The 20221-nt window shown below is 68.8% G+C and overlaps 10 protein-coding genes across 10 annotated transcripts in view; 4 read left to right on the top strand and 6 right to left on the bottom strand.

The window, feature by feature from the left end:
• MICPUCDRAFT_70259 (uncharacterized protein) overlaps positions 1 to 2799 on the bottom strand; it is a gene marked incomplete at its 5' end in the record, with an annotated part of 12983 nt that extends 10184 nt beyond the window's left edge. Inside the window, one exon of the mRNA XM_003054715.1 lies at positions 37 to 2799. Coding sequence (XP_003054761.1) covers positions 37 to 2799 — 2763 coding nt within the window. The remainder of the gene's footprint in view (positions 1 to 36) is intronic.
• A 199-nt stretch (positions 2800 to 2998) lies between these two features.
• On the bottom strand, positions 2999 to 4303 carry MICPUCDRAFT_61026 (uncharacterized protein; the record flags this gene model as incomplete). The annotated part of the gene is made up of 1 exon (XM_003054714.1): positions 2999 to 4303. One exon carries the CDS (start codon positions 4301 to 4303, stop codon positions 2999 to 3001), a length of 1305 nt encoding a protein of 434 aa, XP_003054760.1.
• Positions 4304 to 5405: 1102 nt separating this feature from the next.
• MICPUCDRAFT_61023 (uncharacterized protein) lies at positions 5406 to 6834 on the top strand (the record flags this gene model as incomplete). Its single annotated transcript, XM_003055266.1, has 1 exon — positions 5406 to 6834. One exon carries the CDS (start codon positions 5406 to 5408, stop codon positions 6798 to 6800), a length of 1395 nt encoding a protein of 464 aa, XP_003055312.1. The 3' UTR covers positions 6801 to 6834.
• On the bottom strand, positions 6833 to 9953 carry MICPUCDRAFT_46084 (uncharacterized protein; the record flags this gene model as incomplete). Its single annotated transcript, XM_003054713.1, has 2 exons — positions 6833 to 8830; positions 9078 to 9953. The coding sequence occupies 2 exons, from the start codon at positions 9951 to 9953 to the stop codon at positions 6833 to 6835; spliced, it is 2874 nt and encodes a 957-aa protein (XP_003054759.1).
• A 144-nt stretch (positions 9954 to 10097) lies between these two features.
• Positions 10098 to 10934, top strand: MICPUCDRAFT_49783 (uncharacterized protein; the record flags this gene model as incomplete). Its single annotated transcript, XM_003055265.1, has 1 exon — positions 10098 to 10934. The coding sequence occupies one exon, from the start codon at positions 10098 to 10100 to the stop codon at positions 10932 to 10934; it is 837 nt and encodes a 278-aa protein (XP_003055311.1).
• A 78-nt stretch (positions 10935 to 11012) lies between these two features.
• On the bottom strand, positions 11013 to 12017 carry MICPUCDRAFT_49782 (uncharacterized protein; the record flags this gene model as incomplete). The annotated part of the gene is made up of 1 exon (XM_003054712.1): positions 11013 to 12017. The coding sequence occupies one exon, from the start codon at positions 12015 to 12017 to the stop codon at positions 11013 to 11015; it is 1005 nt and encodes a 334-aa protein (XP_003054758.1).
• A 233-nt stretch (positions 12018 to 12250) lies between these two features.
• On the top strand, positions 12251 to 13911 carry MICPUCDRAFT_37659 (uncharacterized protein; the record flags this gene model as incomplete). The annotated part of the gene is made up of 3 exons (XM_003055264.1): positions 12251 to 12320; positions 12432 to 12469; positions 12604 to 13911. The coding sequence occupies 3 exons, from the start codon at positions 12251 to 12253 to the stop codon at positions 13909 to 13911; spliced, it is 1416 nt and encodes a 471-aa protein (XP_003055310.1).
• A 12-nt stretch (positions 13912 to 13923) lies between these two features.
• MICPUCDRAFT_30532 (major facilitator superfamily) lies at positions 13924 to 15496 on the bottom strand (the record flags this gene model as incomplete). The annotated part of the gene is made up of 1 exon (XM_003054711.1): positions 13924 to 15496. One exon carries the CDS (start codon positions 15494 to 15496, stop codon positions 13994 to 13996), a length of 1503 nt encoding a protein of 500 aa, XP_003054757.1. The 3' UTR covers positions 13924 to 13993.
• Positions 15497 to 16195: 699 nt separating this feature from the next.
• MICPUCDRAFT_49779 (uncharacterized protein) lies at positions 16196 to 18414 on the top strand. Its single transcript, XM_003055263.1, has 2 exons — positions 16196 to 16625; positions 16767 to 18414. Exons 1-2 carry the CDS (start codon positions 16330 to 16332, stop codon positions 18307 to 18309), a joined length of 1839 nt encoding a protein of 612 aa, XP_003055309.1. The 5' UTR covers positions 16196 to 16329; the 3' UTR covers positions 18310 to 18414.
• A 30-nt stretch (positions 18415 to 18444) lies between these two features.
• MICPUCDRAFT_49778 (uncharacterized protein) lies at positions 18445 to 19587 on the bottom strand (the record flags this gene model as incomplete). The annotated part of the gene is made up of 1 exon (XM_003054710.1): positions 18445 to 19587. One exon carries the CDS (start codon positions 19585 to 19587, stop codon positions 18445 to 18447), a length of 1143 nt encoding a protein of 380 aa, XP_003054756.1.
• Between the last annotated feature and the right edge of the window lie 634 nt (positions 19588 to 20221).

Below are 20221 nucleotides of genomic sequence, written 5' to 3'. Positions count from 1 at the left end.
GCCGCCGCCCGAGAAGATCGGCGCGCTCATCGCGACGTCCTCGAACGACGCCGTCATCTCGTGCGACGTGACGACCCTCTCCAGCGCGCACAGCGCGTCGTTCGTCTCTTCGTTCGCGTCGTCGCGCAGCGAGAGCGCTCTCGCGTGCTCGATGAGGTCGTCGACCTCGCGCGCGTCGATCGCGTGCCCGCCGCCCGGCGACCACTCGATTCGGAACGCGCCAACCTCGATCGCCGCCGCCGCCGCCGCCGCCGTCGTCGCGTCCGCGCGCGGAACGATCACCAGCGCGTCGCTCATCGACACGCTCCACGGGACGACCCTGTCGCCCACCTTCACGGCCATCATCGCGCGCGCGAGCCTCTCTCTCGGCGCGTCCCCGGGCAGCGCGCGCACGGACCAGAGCTTCCGTAAATAGCCGTACCCGCGCGGGTAGCCGCTCATCTGACGATCGAACGCGACGAGCGCGGAGACGGCGCTCGGGTGCGCAACGACCGCGAAAGGCGCCATCGCGATGTCCAGCGCTTGCGCGCGCGCGACGCCGTGCGCGTCGACGACGGGCGCGCGCTGGGAGACGCGGACGAACGGCGCCGTGGACGACGACGATTTCACGTCTTTGCGTCTCCACATCGCGCGCTCGTCCGCGACCTCGCCGCCGCCGAGGAGGTATCCGGCGACGTCGTCGACCTCAACGTGCAGCGCGTGCGCGTCTCTGCGAGCGTCCGCGACGACGCCGAGCTCTGCTTTCGTTTTCGTGAGCTCTAGACGGAGGACGTCCGCGACGACGTCGCCGGCTTCGGCGCAGAGCGTCACCGCGACGCGCGCGACGCGTAACGTGAACGCCGCCGTTCGCGTCTTCGCGGCGCCGCGGGACTGTCTCCTTCCGCGCGCGTCTCCTCCGCCGCCGCTCATGCGCGCGGCGACGCCGCCGACGCCGCTCAGGACGCGGCCGGGCGCGCGGAAAAGCGCGGACGCGGCCCACGATATCGTCCCTCGGGTAGAAGAGCCGTTCTCGGCGTCGTCGTCGTCGTCATCGCTGACGTCTTCCAAGCCGCTCGAGTCTTCATCGAGGTCGTCGTCGAGGTCGTACCACTCGTCGTCGTCCCCGTCCGGCAGGCACCGCTCCGCTTCTAAGCGCGCGTCGAGGAGCTCCTCGAGCGTGAGCTCGTCCTCGAGGACGCTCATCTCGGACCCGATGTCGACGTCGCCGTCTTCGCACTCGTAAAACGTCTCCCCGTCGTTTTCGTCGTCATTCTCGGACTCCGCTCGGAGTCGCTCTCTCAGTTTCTTGGAGTAGAGCTCCAGGTACCTCAGCGCCGCGGGCTTCTTCATCGCGACGTCGCTCTCGCCACCCCCTCTAACCGCCGCTTTCGCGTCGTCGTTATCCCTGATCGTCGCCTCGATCGCGTACTTCCACCACGCGCTCCAGTCCCTCTCGAGCCCGCGCGAGGCATCCGTCGGGCGGCGCGCGCCGTGTTTACTCCTCAGCGCCCAGACATCCATCGCGTCCGAGAGCCGCACTAACGCGCGCACTTGCGACGGACGCACCCGCGCGCGTATCTCGTCGTGCAACTGCACGTGCACGTCGAAGCCGCCGCCGTTCGACGACGACGACGACGACGACGACGCGGCGATCGTATCCCCACGCGCCGGCCGCGTCCTCGGCGCCGCGACGACGTGAATCGACGCCGTGAGATTCGACGCGGCGAGCATGACGTCCTCGGGCGCGTGGTCGTCCCTCGCCGCGGGGGTGTGCTCCACGCGCGCTTGCAGCGTCTCCGCGGGGTGCCACTCGAAACGATCCATCGGGCTTCGCGTCGCGACGTCCGCGGCGATCGCGGGTTTGCCGTACACTTCGAACCCGATCACCTCGAGGTGTTTCCGCGCCTCCGTGACCGGCGCGACGACGCTCAGGAGCCCTCTGACCGTGGATATCCTCCGTCGTTCTCTTCGTCGTCCGCCGCCGCGCCCGACACCCCCGCCCCCGCGCGGCGGCAGCGGCGACAGGAAGAGATCCTTCGCGTCCGCCTCGAGTTCTTTCGCCGCCGCCGCGGACTCGCCGTCTCGGAACCGCCCCGTCGTCGAGACGCCGACGACGTCTCCCCCGTCTCCTCCCGCGTCGTCCGAGTCGTCCGACGCCGACGCGCGCGACGCCGACGCCGACGCGCGCGCGACGTCCATGCCCAGGATTCTCCGCAGGTAATCCTGCGTGCTCTCCGTGCGCACGTGGAGGGCTTCCACGCGCATCCCGAACGACGCGACGCCAGCTGTTGTCGTCGTCGTGGCATCGTCGTCGCGCAGCGCCGACGGCAGGTCCACGAACCGCACGCGCACGTCCTCGATCTTGAGCTGCAGCCTCTCGAGTATCGGCGCCCACATCGCGTGCAAGACGCCGCCGCTGATGCCTCCGCCGCCGCGCTTCGCGGTCGTCGCCGCCTCCGCCGCCGCGCGCGTCGTCGCGTCCCTCAGCGCGCGCGCGCGCTCCTCCGGGGCGGAATTTCGAATCCACTCGTCTTCCGCCCTCGGCGACGCGAGCAGCGACACGCCCTCGATCGCGACGACGACCGGGTGCACCCTGAGCAGCGCGGTCTTCCACGAGACGCGAAGCTCGAGCAAGGACGCGGTGCCGCTCCGCACCGCGAACGGAAGCCCGAGCGCGTCGAACGCGTCCGGCTTTAGCCTGACATTTTCCAATCGAACGACGCCGCTCCACAGGCCGACCCTGACGCGCTCGCGCGGGAGGTCCTCGACGTACGTCCCGAGCGCGCGCTCGAGGAGCGGCGCGAGGATGGCCTCGAACATCGCGCGCGCGCCGTCCCGCCGAGAGGGAGCGGCGGCGCGCGTGCGGTTCGAGTCTGTCGTTGTCCGTCGAAGCGACGACGTGATGTAGATGCCACGCCTAATAACGACTTTTTCTGTTCTTAAAAAAAAAAAAAAAACATTTTACAGCGCGCGCGCGAGCGTCTCCCTCCTCCTCCTCCTCCTCCTCCTCATGTCGTCGTCATCGCGCCCGACCCCATCGTCCCTGGCCTCCGTTGTCGTCCGCCGCCAGCGTCACGACGATGAAGTCGCGCCACGCCGGCCCGCACTCCGGATCCGCCTGCCTGAGGTCGTCCGCGTCGTGCCACATCCGCCCGTCGTCGAGGAACAGCAGACAGCCCGGCTCCACCGGGTTCTGGAACATCGGCCGCGCCTTCGCGCTCGGCCGCTCGCCGTTCGGCCCGCCGGCGTACACGTACGTCTGCCAGTCGCTCGCGACGTTGCGCCGCGACGGCGACAGCAGCCCGATGTACTCGAAACCGTCCTGGTGCATGCCCTCGGGGACGACTTGCCCGCGTAACCCCGGGTCGTTCGCGTCGGCTTTGATGCGAATCGCGTGCACGCCCACGGTCAGCGAGGTCCTCGAGGCGTACCGCGGATCGAGTCGCGCGTACGACGCGAACCGCGCGATCATCTCGGCGAACTCCGGGCGATCGCGCATCGCCTTCGGGACGCGGACGAACCGCCGGTCGGACGTCCGCGTCTTTTGGCCATCCTCGCGGCCTTCGAAGCGGTACCCGGCCGGCGGGTTAAACTTCGGGTCGGGGACCTCGACGAGGACGCCGCAGCCGCCGGCGGCGCGGTGGCTCTCGGACGGCGGATACGGCTCCGCCGCGCCGCCGCCGTCGCCGCCGACCGCCTCTCTGAGCCGCGTCACGAGCGCGGCTTTCAGGCCGTCGGTCGGAAGCGATCGCTTGCCGAGCTCCTCCTTCAACGCCTTCACCGTGAGCTTGCTCACGTCGTCGCTCGCCGCGAGCTGCTCCGGCGGCGCGGATTCAGGCGATTCATCGACGGCGTCGGCCGCGTAGAACGTCGCGTCCGCGGCGGCGACCGCGACTTTCATCATCGCCGCGTCCGCGGCGGCGCGACCGCCGGGAAAAAAATACGTAAACTTTGAATACGCCCTAAACCTCCCCGCGCCGATGCCGCCGAGGTAGGGGTCCAACGGCAGCGCCTCGAACGCGGGTTCGAGCCGCCACGACGGCGCGGAATCGAACTCGTGGACGAGATACAGCAGCCCCGTCTCGCCGCCGCGCGAGTCCTTCGAGGACGTCGAGGAGGAAGCGTCCGTCGTCGTCGCCGTCGTCGTCGTCGCCGTCGTCGTCGTCGTCGCCGCCGCCGCCGTCGGCGCTTCCTCGACGAGGTCCGTCACCTCGACAACGTCCGGGAGCGCGGAGAGCAGACCGCGGATCTTGTCGTCGCGCGCGGACGCGACGGGTACGACGTTGCTTCTGTTGAACGCGGCGGGTGGGATCGTCGAATCCATCGGATCCGCGAACGCTTCTTCTCCGGCTCGGAGCGACGCGGCGTCGCCGAGGGACTCGACCTCGAACGGCGGGACGTACAGCGCGTCCTCGAGCGCGAGGGTGACGTGCCCGAGGGTGGGATCGGTCTCGCACGGCGCGGTCGCGATCGTGCCGATGTTGAACCCCGCGGACGTGACCGTCGTGGCTATTTTCTGCGAGTAGAGCGAAAGCAGGGCGCGGTCGGGTCGGCGGGAAGGAGACCGTTAGCGGTGTCGAACTGCAGTGAGGAGGCGCGCTTCTTCTCGACTGGACGAGTGCCACGTGGCGTTGTTCGTTTCTCGCTCGCCTCTCGCGCGCGCGACGTCATTTCGAAGGAAAAAAAAACTGAGAAGATGGTCGTTGGACGCGTCGGCGTGGTCGAGGTCGGCGATGGTCGGCGACGCACCTGCAGGACGCCCGGCGCGTCGCGGCAGAGGATGTCGAGCCTGACGACGCTCGACGAGCTCTTGGAGCGCGCGGGTTGCGCGCGCGGCGCGGAGGACGAAGCGAAGAGCGTCCGCGGCGAAAAGATCCCAGGCCTCGGACGTCGTCGAGGGACCGCGGAGCGAGCGTCGTTCGCGGACGTCGTCGCGCGCGGCCCGCGGCGGGCGACCGCGCGCGCCGGCGCGGGCGCGCGGACCGACGGGATCGCGAGCATCGAGGCGGGCGGTCGAGGTCTCCGCGGTCGCACAGGGGCGCGCGGGAGACGGCGGCTGCGCGGAGGAAAGTGTCTCGCAGCTTTCCGTGTTCAGAAACCGCGTGAACGAAAAAGATCTTGAGATTTCGCGCGAAAAAGCCCCCGCGGCCTTCGACCCGTTGTCGGCGTCGCACTTCCGCGGCGCGACCGCGGCTCGCCGTCTCGCGATGGTCGTCGTCGTCGCGAACGACGCGCGCGCGTCGAATCCCGCCGCGCGAAAATCAGCGGGCGCGTACTGCTCCCTCCGCGCGCCCGTCGACCGCGACGAACGTCCGGAAGAAACATTATTCGCGGGATCTGCTGACGACGACGACGACGACGCGCTCTGCTCGCGGTCGTCCCCCGTCGTCCGCGACCCGCCGCTCTCGCTCGACCAGGTCCGCGCGATGTTCCCCGCCGTCTCCGTCCCGCGCTTCTCGCTCGGGTACGCCTTCTTCGAGAACGCGGGCGGGTCGCAGGTCCCCGCGCTCGTCGCGGACGCCGTCCGCGCGCGCATGGTCCGCGCGCACGCGCAGCTCGGCGCGGGCTACCCTCACGCCGACCGCGCCGACGCGTGCGCGGACGCCGCGCACGCCGTCGTCCGCGCCGTCATGGGCGTCCGCGCCGGCGACGGCGACGTCGCGCTCGGCCCGTCGACGTCCCAGCTCCTCGCGAACCTCGCGCGCGGGTTCGAAGGGAGCGCGAGCCTCGCGCCGGGAGACGAGATCGTGATTCAGCGCGCGTCGCACGAGGCCAACGTGAGTCCGTGGACGCGGCTCGCCGACCGCGTCGGGTGCGACGTCGTGTGGTGGAACGACGCGGACGCCACCTGGGACGGGTGGGAGGACGAGACGACGACGACGACGACGACGACGATGACGACGGGAAACGCCTCAAAAACGCATGCGCTCGATGCGTTACGAGCGGCGGTCACCCCGCGAACGAAAATCGTCGCCGCGTGCGCCGTCTCCAACATCCTCGGCGGCGTCGTCGACGTCCCCGCGCTCGTCCGCGTCGTCCGCGAGCGCGCGCACCCGTCCTGCCGCGTCGTCCTCGACGCCGTCGCGTACGCGCCGCACAGGCTCGTATCCGTCGCGGAGTGGGGCGTGGACTGGTGCGCGTTCTCGCCGTACAAGACGTTCGGGCCGCACTGCGGCGCGCTGTACGGGCGAGAGGACGCGTTCGCGGAGGTTGCGGAGAGCGGACCGAACCACTACTTCGTCGATCCCGCCGCGCGCGCGTACAAGTTCGAGCTCGGCAGCGTGGCGCACGAGGCGTGCGCGGGGCTCGTGGGGATGGGCGCGTACCTGCGCGCGCTGAGCGGGAGGCGCGCGGGCGTGGGGACGCGGACGGAAGGAGAAGAAGAAGAAGAAGAGGAGGAGGAGGAGGCCGTCGATCTCGACCTCGCGCCGCCGACGCGAGAGGACGTCGTCGTCGCGTTCGAACGCGTCGTCGAGCTCGAGCGCGAGCCGCAGCGCGCGCTCGTCGCGATCCTGACCGCGCTCGAAGACGAGGGTTTGATCGCGATTCACGGGCCGAGGACCGCGGACCAGGCCGCGAGGGTTCCGACGGCGGCGTTTTCGCCGACGAAAAAATCGGCGGCGGACGTCGTCGCCGCGGTTCGAGCGCCGCCGTATAAGATCGCGATGCGCAGCGGACACATGTACGCGGTGCGTTTACTGGAGGATCTCGGTTTGGACCCAAACGTCGGCGTCGTGCGCGTGAGCTTGGCGCATTACAACACGACGGAGGAGGTGGCGCGGTTCGGAGAGGCGCTGGGCGCGGCGCTGCGAGGAGAATAATGTGTTTTTACTCGCCGTAAGACGACGACGCTCTACGCCACGCCCAAGTCCGCGGCGACCATCTTCTCCGCGATCGGATGATACATCCCGCGCGTCTTCTGAAATGTCTCCTCCGCGAACGCTTTCCCTCCCTCCTTGCACAGCTTCAGCGACCGGTACAGCGGCCGCAGGTACTTCATCCGCCCCATGCTCCGCAACATCTCCGCCGTCGGCGCGAACGCGTCGACGTCCCCGGCGCCCAGCCGCAACTGCAGCCACTTACACTTGATCTCGCTGTTCTTGTACGCGCTCAGGCCGTACAGCTCCTCGAGCGACGCGATCACCGGCAGCGACAGCGGGTGCGTCCCGCCTCGGTACTCCAGCAGCGACAGAAGGAAGTGGTCGATCTGCGTCGACGACCACCCTTCCACGTCCGCGGCGGAGACGTCCGCCGGTCGGCTCGGCGATCCCATCCCCAAGACGTCGCACAGGTGCCAACGCCTCGCGAGGTCGCCGCTCGCGGCGGAGGACGACCCGTCGTAGTACGCGCCGACGTCCACGGGGGGCATCCCGGGCGCGCGGAGCCACGCGTCCCAATCGACCTGCGCGGACGCGACCGGGAACGCCGCCGCGTACGACGCCCGGAATTTCTCGCTCGTCGTCGTCGCGAACTTGTTCTTCTCGAAGTGCGACCGCAGAAACGTCGCGAACGCGTCCGTGCCGTTCGCGGCGTCGAGCGCGTCCTTCTCCCCGTGACCGTCCAGCCGCGTCATGTGCTCCAGGTACACCAAGAACGCGAATCCCTTCTCGTACGGGACCTTGCTGAACACGTCGTCCGGGTCGACGCCGCCCTCCAACGTCGGCTGCAGCACCGTGTGCGGGTGCTCGGGGCCCAACCGCGCCACCGTCTCCTTCAGCTCCATCAGTCCCCCGATCGCGTTGAAGTCGAAGATCGCCTTGCCGTACAGCTTGTGCATGATCTTCCGCTCCACGAACACCGTGAACCCCTCGTTCAGCCAGAAGTGCTCCCACGTGCTGTTCGTGACGAGGTTGCCGCTCCAGCTGTGCGCGATCTCGTGCGCGACGACGTGCGCCTGGCTTCGATCGCCCGCGAGTAACGTCGGCGTGACGAACGTTAAACACGGGTTCTCCATCCCTCCGTACGGGAACGACGGCGGGAGGAGCAGGAGGTCGTACCGCCCCCACACGTACGGCCCCGCGACCTCCTCCGCCGCGGCGAGGAAGTCCTCCGTCTCGTTGAACTCAAACGCGCCCGCCTCCACCATCGAAGGCTCGCTCCACACCCTGCTCCGCGGCCCGATCTCGCGCGACTCCAGATCCCCGACCGCGAGCGCGAGGAGGTACGGCGGGATCGGCACCTTCTGCTCGAACGCGTACGTCGTCTTCGCGCCGCCGGGCGCGGGCGTCGAGCCCGTGGGTATGGCGGACATCAACGCCGTCAGCGCGGACGGCGCCGACACCTTCGCCTCGTAGGTCATCTTCGCCGCGGGGGAATCTTGGCACGGGTACAGCGACCGCGCGTGGATCGCCTGGCACTGCGTGAACAAGTACGGATGCGAACCCCCCGCGGTCTGCTCCGGTCGCAGCCACTGCACCGCGGAGGACGACGGCGACGTCTTGTACGACACCTCCACGGACGCCGTCGCGCCCGCGGCGAGAGGGGTCGGGAACGCGATCGTCAGCGCCGAGCCCATGACCGGGTGCGCGTCGGCTTGCAGCGCGAACGTCGCGTCCGCGCCGTCGACGACGCACTTCTCGATCGCGAGGTCGCGCGTGTCGAGCACGAGCTCGTCCACGTCGTTCGAGGCGAGGACGGAGAGGACGACGCGCCCGGCGATCGTTCTCGAGTCGAAGTCGACGTCGACGTCGAACGCGGTGTGCGTCACCTTCGCGGTCGGGTAGTTGGACTGCGAGGAGTGGTCCGTGAACGCGGTATCGGCGTTCGTCACGGCGGCGGCCATGGCGACGGCTCGCGGCGACGCGCGGCGATGCGCGCGGAGGAACGGAGCTCGGAGGACCGCGGCGGAGCGCTGCAACCCTGCCGCGTGCATCGAGATCTGAAGAGTCTTCCGCTTCCGTTCAGTTCGTCGATAAAAAATTGGAGGTGCCTACTGCCCGCCCCTCGCACCCGCTACCTAGTAGTCTATCTACCTATGATGATGCCTACGATGATATCCCCGCGAACGCCGCGTACGCCGGGCTCAGCCGCGCGCAGTGCCTATACAGCCGCATCGCCTCCATGTGATCCTCCCGCGCCTCCGCGGCCTGCGCGTCCACGTGCAGTCTGTACGCCTCCCGCCCCGCGTCGTCGTCGAAAACCTTCACCCGGCGCTCGTACATGACGTCCGTGCGTATGAGTATCTTCTCGCACCCTTCCCCGACCGGGACGCCCTCGTGCGGGATGTCCTGCCGGAATATCAGCGCCGTGCCGGGCGAGCACGGCGCCTCGTCCGCGCGCCAAGCCTCCGGCCACCGATACTTCCCGCCGCCGCCGCCGCCGCCGTCGTCGTCGGTGGGCGGCAGAAACTTTCCCATCGTCGTCCCCGGCGGCGGCGCGAACAGCGCCGTGCCGCCGCCGTCGTCGCACGCGTTCAGGTACACCAACACGCTGTACAGACTCCGAGTGTTCAAGTCCACGATCGTCGCGCCGTCCGTGTGCGGCGAGAAGTGCCCGTTCGGTTTGTACTTGTTGAAGAGCAGGTGCGGGTTGACGCCGATCGCGACCCACTCGCCCTCGACGCCCGACTCGTGCAGCGGATGCGACGCGTCGACGACGACGGTCGGGACGACGTGCGCGCGCAGGCGGCGCCACAGCGCGTTCGCGCACTTCGCGGACGTCACCTCGACGGTGTCCGAGTCGCGGAACGCGCGCGAGGACGCGGACGCGTTCCAGAACGAGTACGACGCGTCGTCCGCGCATCGTACGAGCGCGGCGCACTCGTCGCGATCGAGGACGTCCGAGAGCACGAACGCGTCGAGCGGGGGACGCAGGCGGCGCCGCGAGACGGCGGACGCCGCGCGGTCGTTCGCGTCGTCGTCTGACGGGAGGACGCCGTCCAGGGCCTTCGAGTGCGCGTCGCTCGCCTGCGTCTTCTCCACCGGGCGGATCGCCCCGGGGTCCACGTCCACGAGCTCCTCCGCGACGTCGCGCATCGCGTCTCTGATGGCGTTCGCGTTCGCTTCCGGAGATTTCGTCTGTTTCGGCCATCACGACGATCTCGTCGCCGCCGCGCCCGTCATAGCTCGGCGCGCTGAGCGGCGTGACCGCCGTCCGACCGCGTTCGTCGTCGGGACGTCATGCTCCTCGCGACGCCGCCGCTCCGCGCGGCGTCGCTCCGCGCGTCGTCGAGCGAGGGCGTCGCCGGACGCGCGCGCGCGTCGACCGCGTCGTCGATCGCCAGCTGTCCGCGTCCGAAGATACGGCACCGCGTCGACGCCGTCGTCGTCGTCGTCGCCCCCGCGCGGTCGCGTCCTCGCGCGGGGAGAAGCGCCGCCGCCGCCGCCGCCGCGGGGTGGTCCGGACGCCGCGGGCATCGTAGCGGCGCGGCCGCGCGCCGCCTCACCCCGCCCGCGGCGCTCCCCGAGTGCCTCTTCAGCGTCGGCACGGTCACCGTGCTGCCGCTCTACGCGTTGATGATCGGATTCCCGAGAGCCGAGCTCAGCGCGCGCGTCATGTCGTCCGCGCTCCCGTTCGCGGTCATGGGCTGTCTGTACGCGTCCGCGGCGTTCCTATCCCTCCAGAGCGCGGGCGCGTGGGCGCTCGTGAACACGTTCGTCGGCGACCTCGTCGGCGCCGCGTCCGCGGCGTCGTCGTCGGCGACGGCGTTGTCGTCCGTCGCGGACGGCGGGCTGACGTTGCTGTCGGGGTTTCTCGCGACGACGGAGACCGCCGCGAGCGCGTGGTTGCACCTGCTGACGCTGGATCTGTTCGTCGCGCGGAGCGTGTACTTGGACGCGCTGAGGACGAACGTGCCCGCGGCGCACTCGCTGGTGTTGTGTTGCATGTTCGGGCCGTGCGGGTATCTCGCGCACGCGGCGACGAAGGTATTTTGCGATGGACGACGACGACGACGAAGACGCGAGGGAGGGGGGAGGGAAGGGACCGGGTCGGGGGGCGAGACGTCGAGGGGGTGACGTCGCGTCGTGTGCGTAGTCGTTTGTATTACATGTAATAGCCGTGGAGTATCTTGTAGAGCGTAACTCGTTGATCGTTTAAACGAGTGCGCCTTGTGCGTTCACGGCGATGGTTGCTACGAGTATGAGTTCTCGGACTTTTTCCTTTGCTTCATCATCGCCCTGCTTCGCGGCTTTCGTGTACCATTTGATGGCCTTGGGGATGTCTTTCGTCACGCCCTCTCCGTATTCGTAGCACATCCCGAGGTTGTATTTAGCATCACTATCGCCTTGAGCGGCCGCTTTCTTGAACCACTCGAACGCTTCCTCATGTTGGCTCTTCAAGGCGTGGACTTCGCCAACACCGCTTAGTGCGGAGGTGTGACCCTTCGAGACTGCCTTCATGAACCACTCAAGCGCCTTGTCGACGTTTTTCTCCACGCCGTGGCCATCAAAATAATTGACACCTATATTGTATTCGCAAATCGTGTTCCCCTGCTGTGCTCCCTTCATATACCACTCCATCGCCTTCTCGTCCCGCTTCCGCTTGTCGTAGAAGTAGCCGAGTTCGAGTTGTTGTGAACTTTTGGACAAGTCAGCGCCCGCCTGTCGAAGAAGGTCGTGAAAGTGCGCCTCGGGCAGATCGAGGACGCCTTCGAAGCCGACGACGTAGTCACACCTCAACGGCCAAGTCTCGATCTCGTTCAAGACGTCAGGAGGAGGACAACCCGTGAAGTCGAGAGAGGCGGGCAGAAAAGACGCGTGTTTCGACGCCTTCCTCCACACGGAGTTCACCTGCGCGAGAGCGACGCGCGTCCGGACGTCCTTCACGTGCGCGAAGACCACGCTCGCGAGCTGTTCGTTCGCGTCGAATGTCGGGTGGATGGCTTTGACGCGATCGTTGAGCTCCGCGAGCGTCCTCCGCGTCTCCAAGTGCTCCGCCCGCGTCTCCTCCCTGCTCCGTTCGAGTTCTCCTTTGAGCTCGTCGAACCGAGCTAAAAGGAGGCCGAGGACGCCGCCGCCCGTCGTGCTGTCGTCGATGTCGACGCTCGGCGCGTCGCGCGCGGGCGGATCGACTCTACGCCGCTTAGATCCATCGTCCATCGCACTCTCGCGCAGTCGCGACCGTGCGGCAGCGCGGGTGAACGTGGCGCGGGCGGGTCGTTCGCCGAGCAGCCGAGAAAACTCAACCAGCCACTGTGGCCAGCTTGCACGAGCGCGGTCGAAACGGCGCTTCGACCGTCTCCAGAGTGGGCGCGCGCGAGTCCGCGGGGACACGGTCGGGTCGCGTCCCCCCATCACCCCGAGCCCACCGCGAGCGCCGCGTCGCCGCCGTCATGGACCTCCTCCTGTCCGGCGCGCCGATGCGCGCGTTCCTCAAGAGCGTCCTGTGTCTGTCGAGGATCGGTGCGTCCGCGCGCGCCTTCGATCTCGTCCGCCCTCGTCCGACGCGCCGCGCTTCGACGCGACGACGCTGACGCCCATCCTCCCCGTCGTCCTCTCCACTCCCCTCAACAGGTTCCGAGGTGCTGTTCGAGGCGACGCAAGAGGACGGGGTGCGTCCACGTCGACCGTCGCCGGCGAGATCCGACGCGACCGACGTTTGGGTGCCCACATTTTGAATCCACGCGTCGTCGCCCGCCCGACGACTCACCGTCCCCTCCCTCCCTTCCGCGCCTCTCCCTCGCAGCTTTCGATCAAATCGATCAACACCGCGCGGTCGGCGTTCTGCTCGATCGTCCTGAAACCCGCGGCGTTCGAGAAGTACGCGCTGACGAGCGGCGAGGCGACGGTCCAGACGTGCGTGCTCTCGAAACATCTCCTGGCCTCGATGCGCACGACGCGGATGGAATCCCTCAGCCTCGCGCTGGACGCGGACCAGACGACGCTGAGCGTCACGATCGTGTGCAACCGCGGCGGGGTGAGGAAAACGTACAGAATACACGTGATCGAGGACGCGGAGCACTTGAAAGCGACGATCGACGCGGAGTCGATGCCGGTGAAACTAGTGCTTCGGCCGCGGGGTTTCTCGCGGCTGCTGTCGCACTTCCAGCCCGGGCAGAACGACATCACGATCGCGTGCCTGCCCGAGACGGACGGCGCGGAACGCGTCGAGCGGTCGTTCGGGGTCAACGCGAATGAGCCGCCGCCGCCGCGGAAGAACTTGAAACTCACGTCGTACGTGGACCCGAACGCGCCGCCGAGCGGCGCGCTGCAGACGTCGATCGGCATGGACACGTCGGAGGACGCGGTGCTTCGGTACGAGGCGAAGAAAGACGAGACGCTCGAGGTCACGGTGAACTTGAAGGATCTGAAGGCGATGGTGGCGTTCTGCGAGCACGTGGACGTGGACGTCGCGATTTTCGCGGACTCGCCCGGGGCGCCGGTGTTGGTTCGGCCGTGCGCGGAGTTCCGAGAGATCGGCGGCGGCGGCGGCGGCGGCGGCGGCGGCGGGGGATACGGCCAGCAGCAGCACGGGGGATATCCACAGCGCGGGCAGTTCGACGGGCTGAGCGGCGTCCCCCTCGACGCGGAGCTCGTCCTCGCGTCGATGATCCCGCTGCAGCAGGAGCTAGACAAGAACGAGGGCGGCGCGCACGGCGGCGGGGACGGAGGGGCAGGGGCGGGGGGAGGCTTCGGCGGCGAATCGAACGAGGACGAAGACGCGTTGTTGCTCGCCGCGGTGACGCAGGCGGAGCAGCGGATGTCCGCGGCCGCGTCGCGCGGGGGTGAGATCACGGAACGGCCCGCGCGCGGGAAGCGACGCGCGGCGAAGGATGCGGACGCGAGCGTCGGCGCGGCGGCGAGCACGGGGATACCGGATTCGGTCGACGACGACGGCGGCGGCGGCGGGCGCGCGCGCGAGGCCGCGTCGGTCGGGAACGCCGGGTTGGCGTGGGCGCCCGGGGAGAGCACGCGCGCGGATGACACGGACGACGACGACGACGGCGATCAGTTCGTCGAGCCGACGCCGCCGGATAAACGTCGACGGAAGTGATGAGCACATGATAGTAGCACGCGACGGATGAATTGAATCGTATACAACAGTCGGGTTCGCGACGGAAGGTCGGTCCTCTTCATCACGCGTTGAGCGCGGCCATCTCCTTTTGAATCACGTCCAGCGACTTCCCTTTCGTCTCCAACACCGTCGTCTTCACGAACAACACGGACACGGCGCACATCCCCGCGAACCCGACGAACACCGCGGGCGCGCCGACGGCCTCGACCACGGGCAAGAACATCTGCCCGATGAAAAAGTTAAACACCCAGTGCGTCATGAGACACGCGCTCATCGCGCTCCCTCGCACGCGGCTGCTGAAAATCTCCGACGACATCAGCCCCGGGATCGGCCCGACGCCCAAGCCGAACGACATGATGTACGCCAGGGTTGCGATCACCGCGGCTGGGCCCGCGAGCGCCCACGCGCTCTGCCACGCCATCGCGTACGCGATGCAGAGACACGAGAGTCCCATGCCTACGAACGACACGTACAACAGAGGTTTGCGACCCGTGCGGTCCAAGACTTGCCCGGAGACGAACGTCCCGAAGACGTTCGTCGCGACGACCGCGACGGACGCCGCGACCGCGGACTCCACCCCCGCGGCGACGAACATCGCGCTGCTGAAGTAGATGACCGCGTTGATCCCCGTCATCTGCTGCAGGAAAAACAACGCCGTCCCGATCGTCATCTGCCTCCGATTCTCCGCCGCGAAAAGGTCCGAGATCGGCGCGTCCGCCTCCTTCGCGCCGTCGTCGCCCTTGTCCTCGCCCGCGCTCGCGCCGAGCACCGCGCCCCACAGCGCGAGCTCCGCGGCCTGCGCCTCGCGCGTCTTCCCGCGCCGCCGGAGCCACGACGGCGACTCCGGCACGACGGTCATCAAAGCGCCCTGCAACCCCGCGGGAATCACGCCCAACAGAAACATCGTCCGCCACCACGCCGGGTCGCCGCTCAGCGGCAGCCCGGCGACGACCGCGCACAGGATCCCGATCGTGATCAAGAGCTGGTTCAGCGAACCGAGCGAGCCGCGGTACTTCTCCGGGGAGATCTCCGCGATGTACATCGGCACGACGTTGGACGCCGCGCCGAGGCCGACGCCGCAGAGCGCGCGGCCAATCAGCATCGCGGCGACGTTCGTCGCGTACGAGCACAGCAGCGACCCGACGAAGAGCGGGCCCGCGGACGCGACGAGCGCGCGCTTGCGCCCGATCGCGTCCGCGATCTTTCCGCCGAACGTCGACCCGATCGTCGCGCCGGCGAGGACGGCGGAGACGACGAAGCCCTTCAGCCGCGCGTCGGCGGCGATGCCGAGATCGCGCGCGAGGTGCTCCAATGCCGGGTTGACGACGCCGAGGTGGAACCCGAACGAGAACGCGCCTAGTGCGGCGACGAGGACCGCGGGGAGGACGTTCGCGACGAGCGCGGAGCCCTCCAGAGGCGTCGCGGGTCCCGGCGGCGGCGCCGCCTTCTCGAGGTCGACGACGGACGTTGTTGAATCGTCGGCGTCGGCGTCGGCGTCGTTCTCCGCGCCCCCGGTCGTCGCGCTCGCGCGGACGACGCGCTTCGTCACCCCGGGCGCGCGCATCGCGACGACGCGCGCGGCGGCGACGGGGGCGAAGGACGCCGCGGAGGACGTCGCGACGACGACGGCGCGCGGTCGGGCGCGCGCGGGATCCGCGCTCCGAAGCGTCGGCACTCGGGAGGCGCGCGCGCGAAAAACGCGGACGGACGACGACGACGACGACGGCGACGACGGCGACGACGACGGCGACGGTCTCGTCCGAGCTGTGATGCCGCTGATGAGCGTCGCTCCGGCGCTCATGGACGACGCGCGCGCGGTCGTCACGGAACGACGGCGGCGGCGGCGGGCGTGCGGCGGGCGTGTGGCGAGCGGCGCTGCGCTGCCAGCAAACTCGAACGGACCTTTCGCGCGCAGGCGAGCGAGCGGCGTACGATGCTTTTCGCCTCGCCTAGAATCGCTTTTACGAACCGGATTTCATCGAGGAGGTTTCACCGGGATTTTGTCCGATGAAATTTTTTTGGTTTCGTTTATCGTTTCAACTTTTTTTTTTCATCGGCTGGAGAGCTCTTCGCGGCGCCGCCGACCGCGACCGCGACCGCTCGCGGCGCGGATATGTCCGTCACGATCGTCGAGCTGCCTCCATCACAGATAGGCGCCCACCGCGGACGACGACGCGCGGGTTCGGCGTCCTCGCGCGTCGCGGACGTTTCGGGGGACGTCCGCGAGGGGACGCGAGGCGAGGGAGAACCCCGGCGCGGCCGCGATCGCGCGCGGCGCGAGGCGAACGTCAGATCCCTCGAGGGTCGGAAAAAAACTCTGACGCTTCCGAAGGACAACAGCGGAGCCGCGAGGCGCGGGGGCGAGGAACGCGGCGACGCGCGGGCGATCGCGGCGCGATGAGCGGCCTCGAGAGCCTCATGACGGACTTCTCGCTCACCGGGAGCGTGAAGAAAGGGCCGAGCATGAACGCGGCGAAGTCGATGACGAGCGCGATGGCGGGCACTCCGAGCAGCGGCAGCGCGATGCCCGCGGAGGCGATCGACGCGAACGATCCCTTCTGGTTCGCTTCGTCGTCCTCCTCCTCCGCGGCGGCGAAGCCGAAGCCGCCGCCTTCGGGGGGTGCCGGCGGCGGCGCGGACGTGGACGACATCTTCGGTCTCGGCATCGGCGGCGGCATCGGCGGCGGCGCGACGTGCGTCCCCTCCCCGCGCACGATCTCGCGCGCGACCCCGCGTCCTCCGCGGTCGCTCTCTTTTTGGTTATCCACTTTTTTTTGTTCCTCCCGACCGACGCTCTTCTCTTCCTCCTCGCGTCGTCTCTCTCCCCTCGACAGTCCGATGTCCGCGGCGAGACCGATCCCGCACCAGCGGGCCGCGTCCGGCGGCGGAGGGATGGACTTCTTCTCGTCCTCCCCCGCGCGCTCGCGCTCCCCCGCGATGGGGTTCTCTCCCGCGGCGCCGGGTCTCGCGAACTCGATGAAGAAAAAGAGCGGCATGGCCGGCGACGCGTTCGATTTCGCCAACGTGGACGACCTTCTCGGCGGCGGGCGACCGATGAGCGGCGCGCCGATGCGGACGCAGAGCATCGACGACCTGTTGGGGGGCGCCGGCACCGCGTCGGGGGCGAGCAGCGGGCCGGGGAGCGCCGTCGTCGGCGGCGGCGGCGCGGCGGGCGACGACGATCTCCTCGGCGCGCTGTTCGGCGAGACGACGACGACGACGAGCAGGACGGCGAGCGGTTCGAAACTTGATGGATTGGGCGCGCCCGCGTCCACGAGCGGGGGGGGCACGGCCGCGAGCAGCGCGAACGATTTACTCGACGGCGCGGATGATTTTTTCAGCGGCGGCGGCGGCGTCGCGAGCGGCATCGCGAGCGCGAAGGACAGCCCCGCCTCGGCTGGTTCAGGGCACGACGAGCTCGACTTATCGGGCGTCATGGACGACGGAGAGTCACCGACGCTCGTCGAGGACACCACCGGGCGGGGATACGACCGCGGGAGGAGCGCGGTCGAGGACGCGTCAGAGATTGAGCCGGCGGTTCCGGAGCCGACGCCGTCGACGACGACGGCGGCGGCGTCGGCGGACGACGGTCTCGCGGGGTTCGAGGATTTCTTCTCCCCGGGAGGAGCCGCCGCGACCTCGAGCGGAGCCGCCGCGTCAGGCGGCGGCGGCGGCGGGTTGGACTCGCTCGAGGACCTTCTCAGGGCTTCGACCACGGGCGGCGGCGGGAAAGGTAAGGGCGGCGGCATGTCCCTCGGTTCGGACAAAATGGACGACCTCTTCGGTCCGCCCGTTCATCCCAGCGGCGGCGGCGTTCCCGCGGCGGCGGTCATCGACGACATGTTCGGCGCGATGATGGGCGGGGGTCGGGCCAACGCGGCGCCCGCGGCGGCGTCGGCCGATGAATTTTCATACGCCCCCGACAGCGACGACGAGGACCGAGAGGGCGACACCCGGGAGCGGAAGGAGGCGCGGCGGCGAAGACACGAACGCGTCAAGGCGGCGATCGACGCGAAGCTCCAGGAGAAGCGCGACCGCGAATCCCGAGCGCTCGCGGACCAGGCGGAGCGGCAGATGCTGAAGGACATGATCGGCGCGGACATCGACGAGTGGCTCCGCGTGAATCAAAACAACGTCCGGACGATGCTCGCCAACTTGGGCGACGTGCTCTGGCAGAACCACGGGTACAAGAGCCCGTCGATGAACGACCTTCTGAACCCGCCGAGCGTGAAGAAATGCTACCACAGGGCGCTGATCTTGATCCACCCGGACAAGGTGCGACAGCGCGGCGGGGACACGTCGATGATTTACATCGCGGACAAGGTTTTCGACCAAGTCCGGGACGCGTACAAGGCGTTCGAAGCGAAGGAGATGTAGACGTGATGAGGAGTCGTATGCAGTGGTAGGCGCGAGTCGATCTGATGTGTTCTACTTCCCCTCCTCCCTCTTCTTCTAATACGACGACGCCGCTACGATGCTATCACTCCCACCCTCTCGTTAATCATCATAAGGTTAATAGTCCAACGGCGCGTCCGAGTCGACGTAGTGCTCGCCCAGCCGCAGCGGCTTCCCGCCTCGACCCTTCCCCGCCTTCGACGGCCCCGGGCGGTCGTCGTCGTGCAGACGAAACGGCACGACGCGCACGTCGAAACTCACCCGCGTGACGTCCGTGTCGTTCCTCGTCGTGAAGTGCCAGCACGCGCACCCGTAAAACTTCACGAACTGTCCGGGGGAGGCGACGAGCGGGTGAAAGTCGCGCGCGCCCGGTTCGCTCTCGCACACGAGCGAGTTCGTCGACGGATGATTTTTTCCGCCGTCCCCGCCGTCCCCCCCGCCGCCGCCGCCGCCCCACGCGCCGACGCGCGTCAGCGGCACCCACACGTTCACCTCGTTCGGTTGCCGGTTGTGCGGATGCAGCCCGTCCGCGTGCGGCATCCCCTGCGCGGGCGCGCCCGCGAGGTGGACGCGGAACGTCGGTTTGCGTTGATACGCGACGCGCTTAACGCCCAGCGCGGGGCAAACTTCCTCTCGGATAAACTCGCGCAGCGCGACCGCGAACGCTCTCGACGATCGCACCTCGGAGACGAGCGCCGCGACGAACGGGTTCCCGGTCGGCGTCTGCGAGGACAGCGCGTGCTCGGTCGCGGCGAGGTGTAAGCGCTCGAGCATCGGGCGGCGGCGTTCGGCGTTCGCGTCGTCGTCGTCGTCGTCGTCGTGGAGCCGCGCGAGTCGCAGCGAGTTCCTCGCCTCGGCCGCGCGGATCGCGTCCTCCGCGAGCCGCACGAACCCGTACGAGCGCTCGTCGTAGTTCACGACGCGCTCCGCGCGCTGCTCGCGCGTCAGCGCGCTGCTCTCCGTGAGCTCGAGACGCTCGCGCTCGAGGAGTTCGAATTCCGGGGTCGCCGGCGGGCGACGGTCGCGTCGACGACCGTCGCGGTGATGGTGACCAGGGTTGGTAGTGTCCTTCTGGATGAGAAAGCGAAACGCGAACGCGACGAGGATCGTGCGCGTTATCGACTGCTCGAGGCCGAACCGGCAGAAGAGGATGATGCCCGCGAGCGCGGCGACGCGGATCCATTTCTTGTTCAGCGGGTGGTTCCGAAAGTAGTCGCGCGCGACGCGCCACGGCGGCGGCCGCGGCGGCGCGCGCACCATTCTGACGACGACGAGAAAGTGTCGAGTCGGCACCGACTGAAAAAAACAACAACTCACTCTTAAGCTCTGAACGGTCGCCCGCGCGGATCTGGTCACTCCGACGACGCGCGCCCGACGACGCACGCGCGACAGACATGCCGGCCGTCGTCGCGTCGTCCCCCGCCGCGAGGACGCGCGCCCACGCCGACGTCCGGCGGCTCGTCCTCTTCCTCGTCGCGCTGTGCTACCTGTCCTCGTTCGCGTCGCTGCATCGTCAGTACCGCGGACTTTTTGGAACGAACGGCGTCTCGCCCGTCGTCGCGTTCCTCGACCGCGTCTCCTTCGGCGCGAAGGGCGCGGACCCTAGACCGACGCCCTCGTGGTCGACGCTGCGCGAGCGCGTCTGGACGCTCCCGACGCTCGCGTGGACGCACGAGCTCTCCGGAGGATACGCGCGCGTGGACGACGTGATGGAGATCCTTCTGCTCGTCGGCGCGGTCCTCTCTGCGGCGGCGGCGACGACGGCGGCGCGCGGATCCGGATCGGGCGGCGCCGCCGCCGACGCCTGGGTCTGGGCCGCGATGTTCGCGGCGTACCTCTCCGTCTTCAACGTCGGGCAGACGTTCTTGTCGTTCCAGTGGGACGTGCTCCTGCT

Source organism: Micromonas pusilla (assembly GCF_000151265.4).
Source record: "Micromonas pusilla CCMP1545 genomic scaffold MICPUCscaffold_1, whole genome shotgun sequence".
Lineage (NCBI taxonomy): Eukaryota > Viridiplantae > Chlorophyta > Mamiellophyceae > Mamiellales > Mamiellaceae > Micromonas > Micromonas pusilla.
The sequence above is the reverse complement of the archived record's forward strand: the minus strand, read 5'-3'. Positions and strand labels throughout refer to the sequence as shown.

Excerpts from the sequence above, each read along its gene's own strand:
- MICPUCDRAFT_49779 (XM_003055263.1), top strand. The coding sequence starts at position 16,330 with ATGAGCGGCCTCGAGAGCCTCATGACGGACTTCTCGCTCACCGGGAGC. Across the intron at positions 16,626-16,766 it reads GGCATCGGCGGCGGCGCGAC|TCCGATGTCCGCGGCGAGAC; the intron begins GTGCGTCCCCTC and ends TCCCCTCGACAG.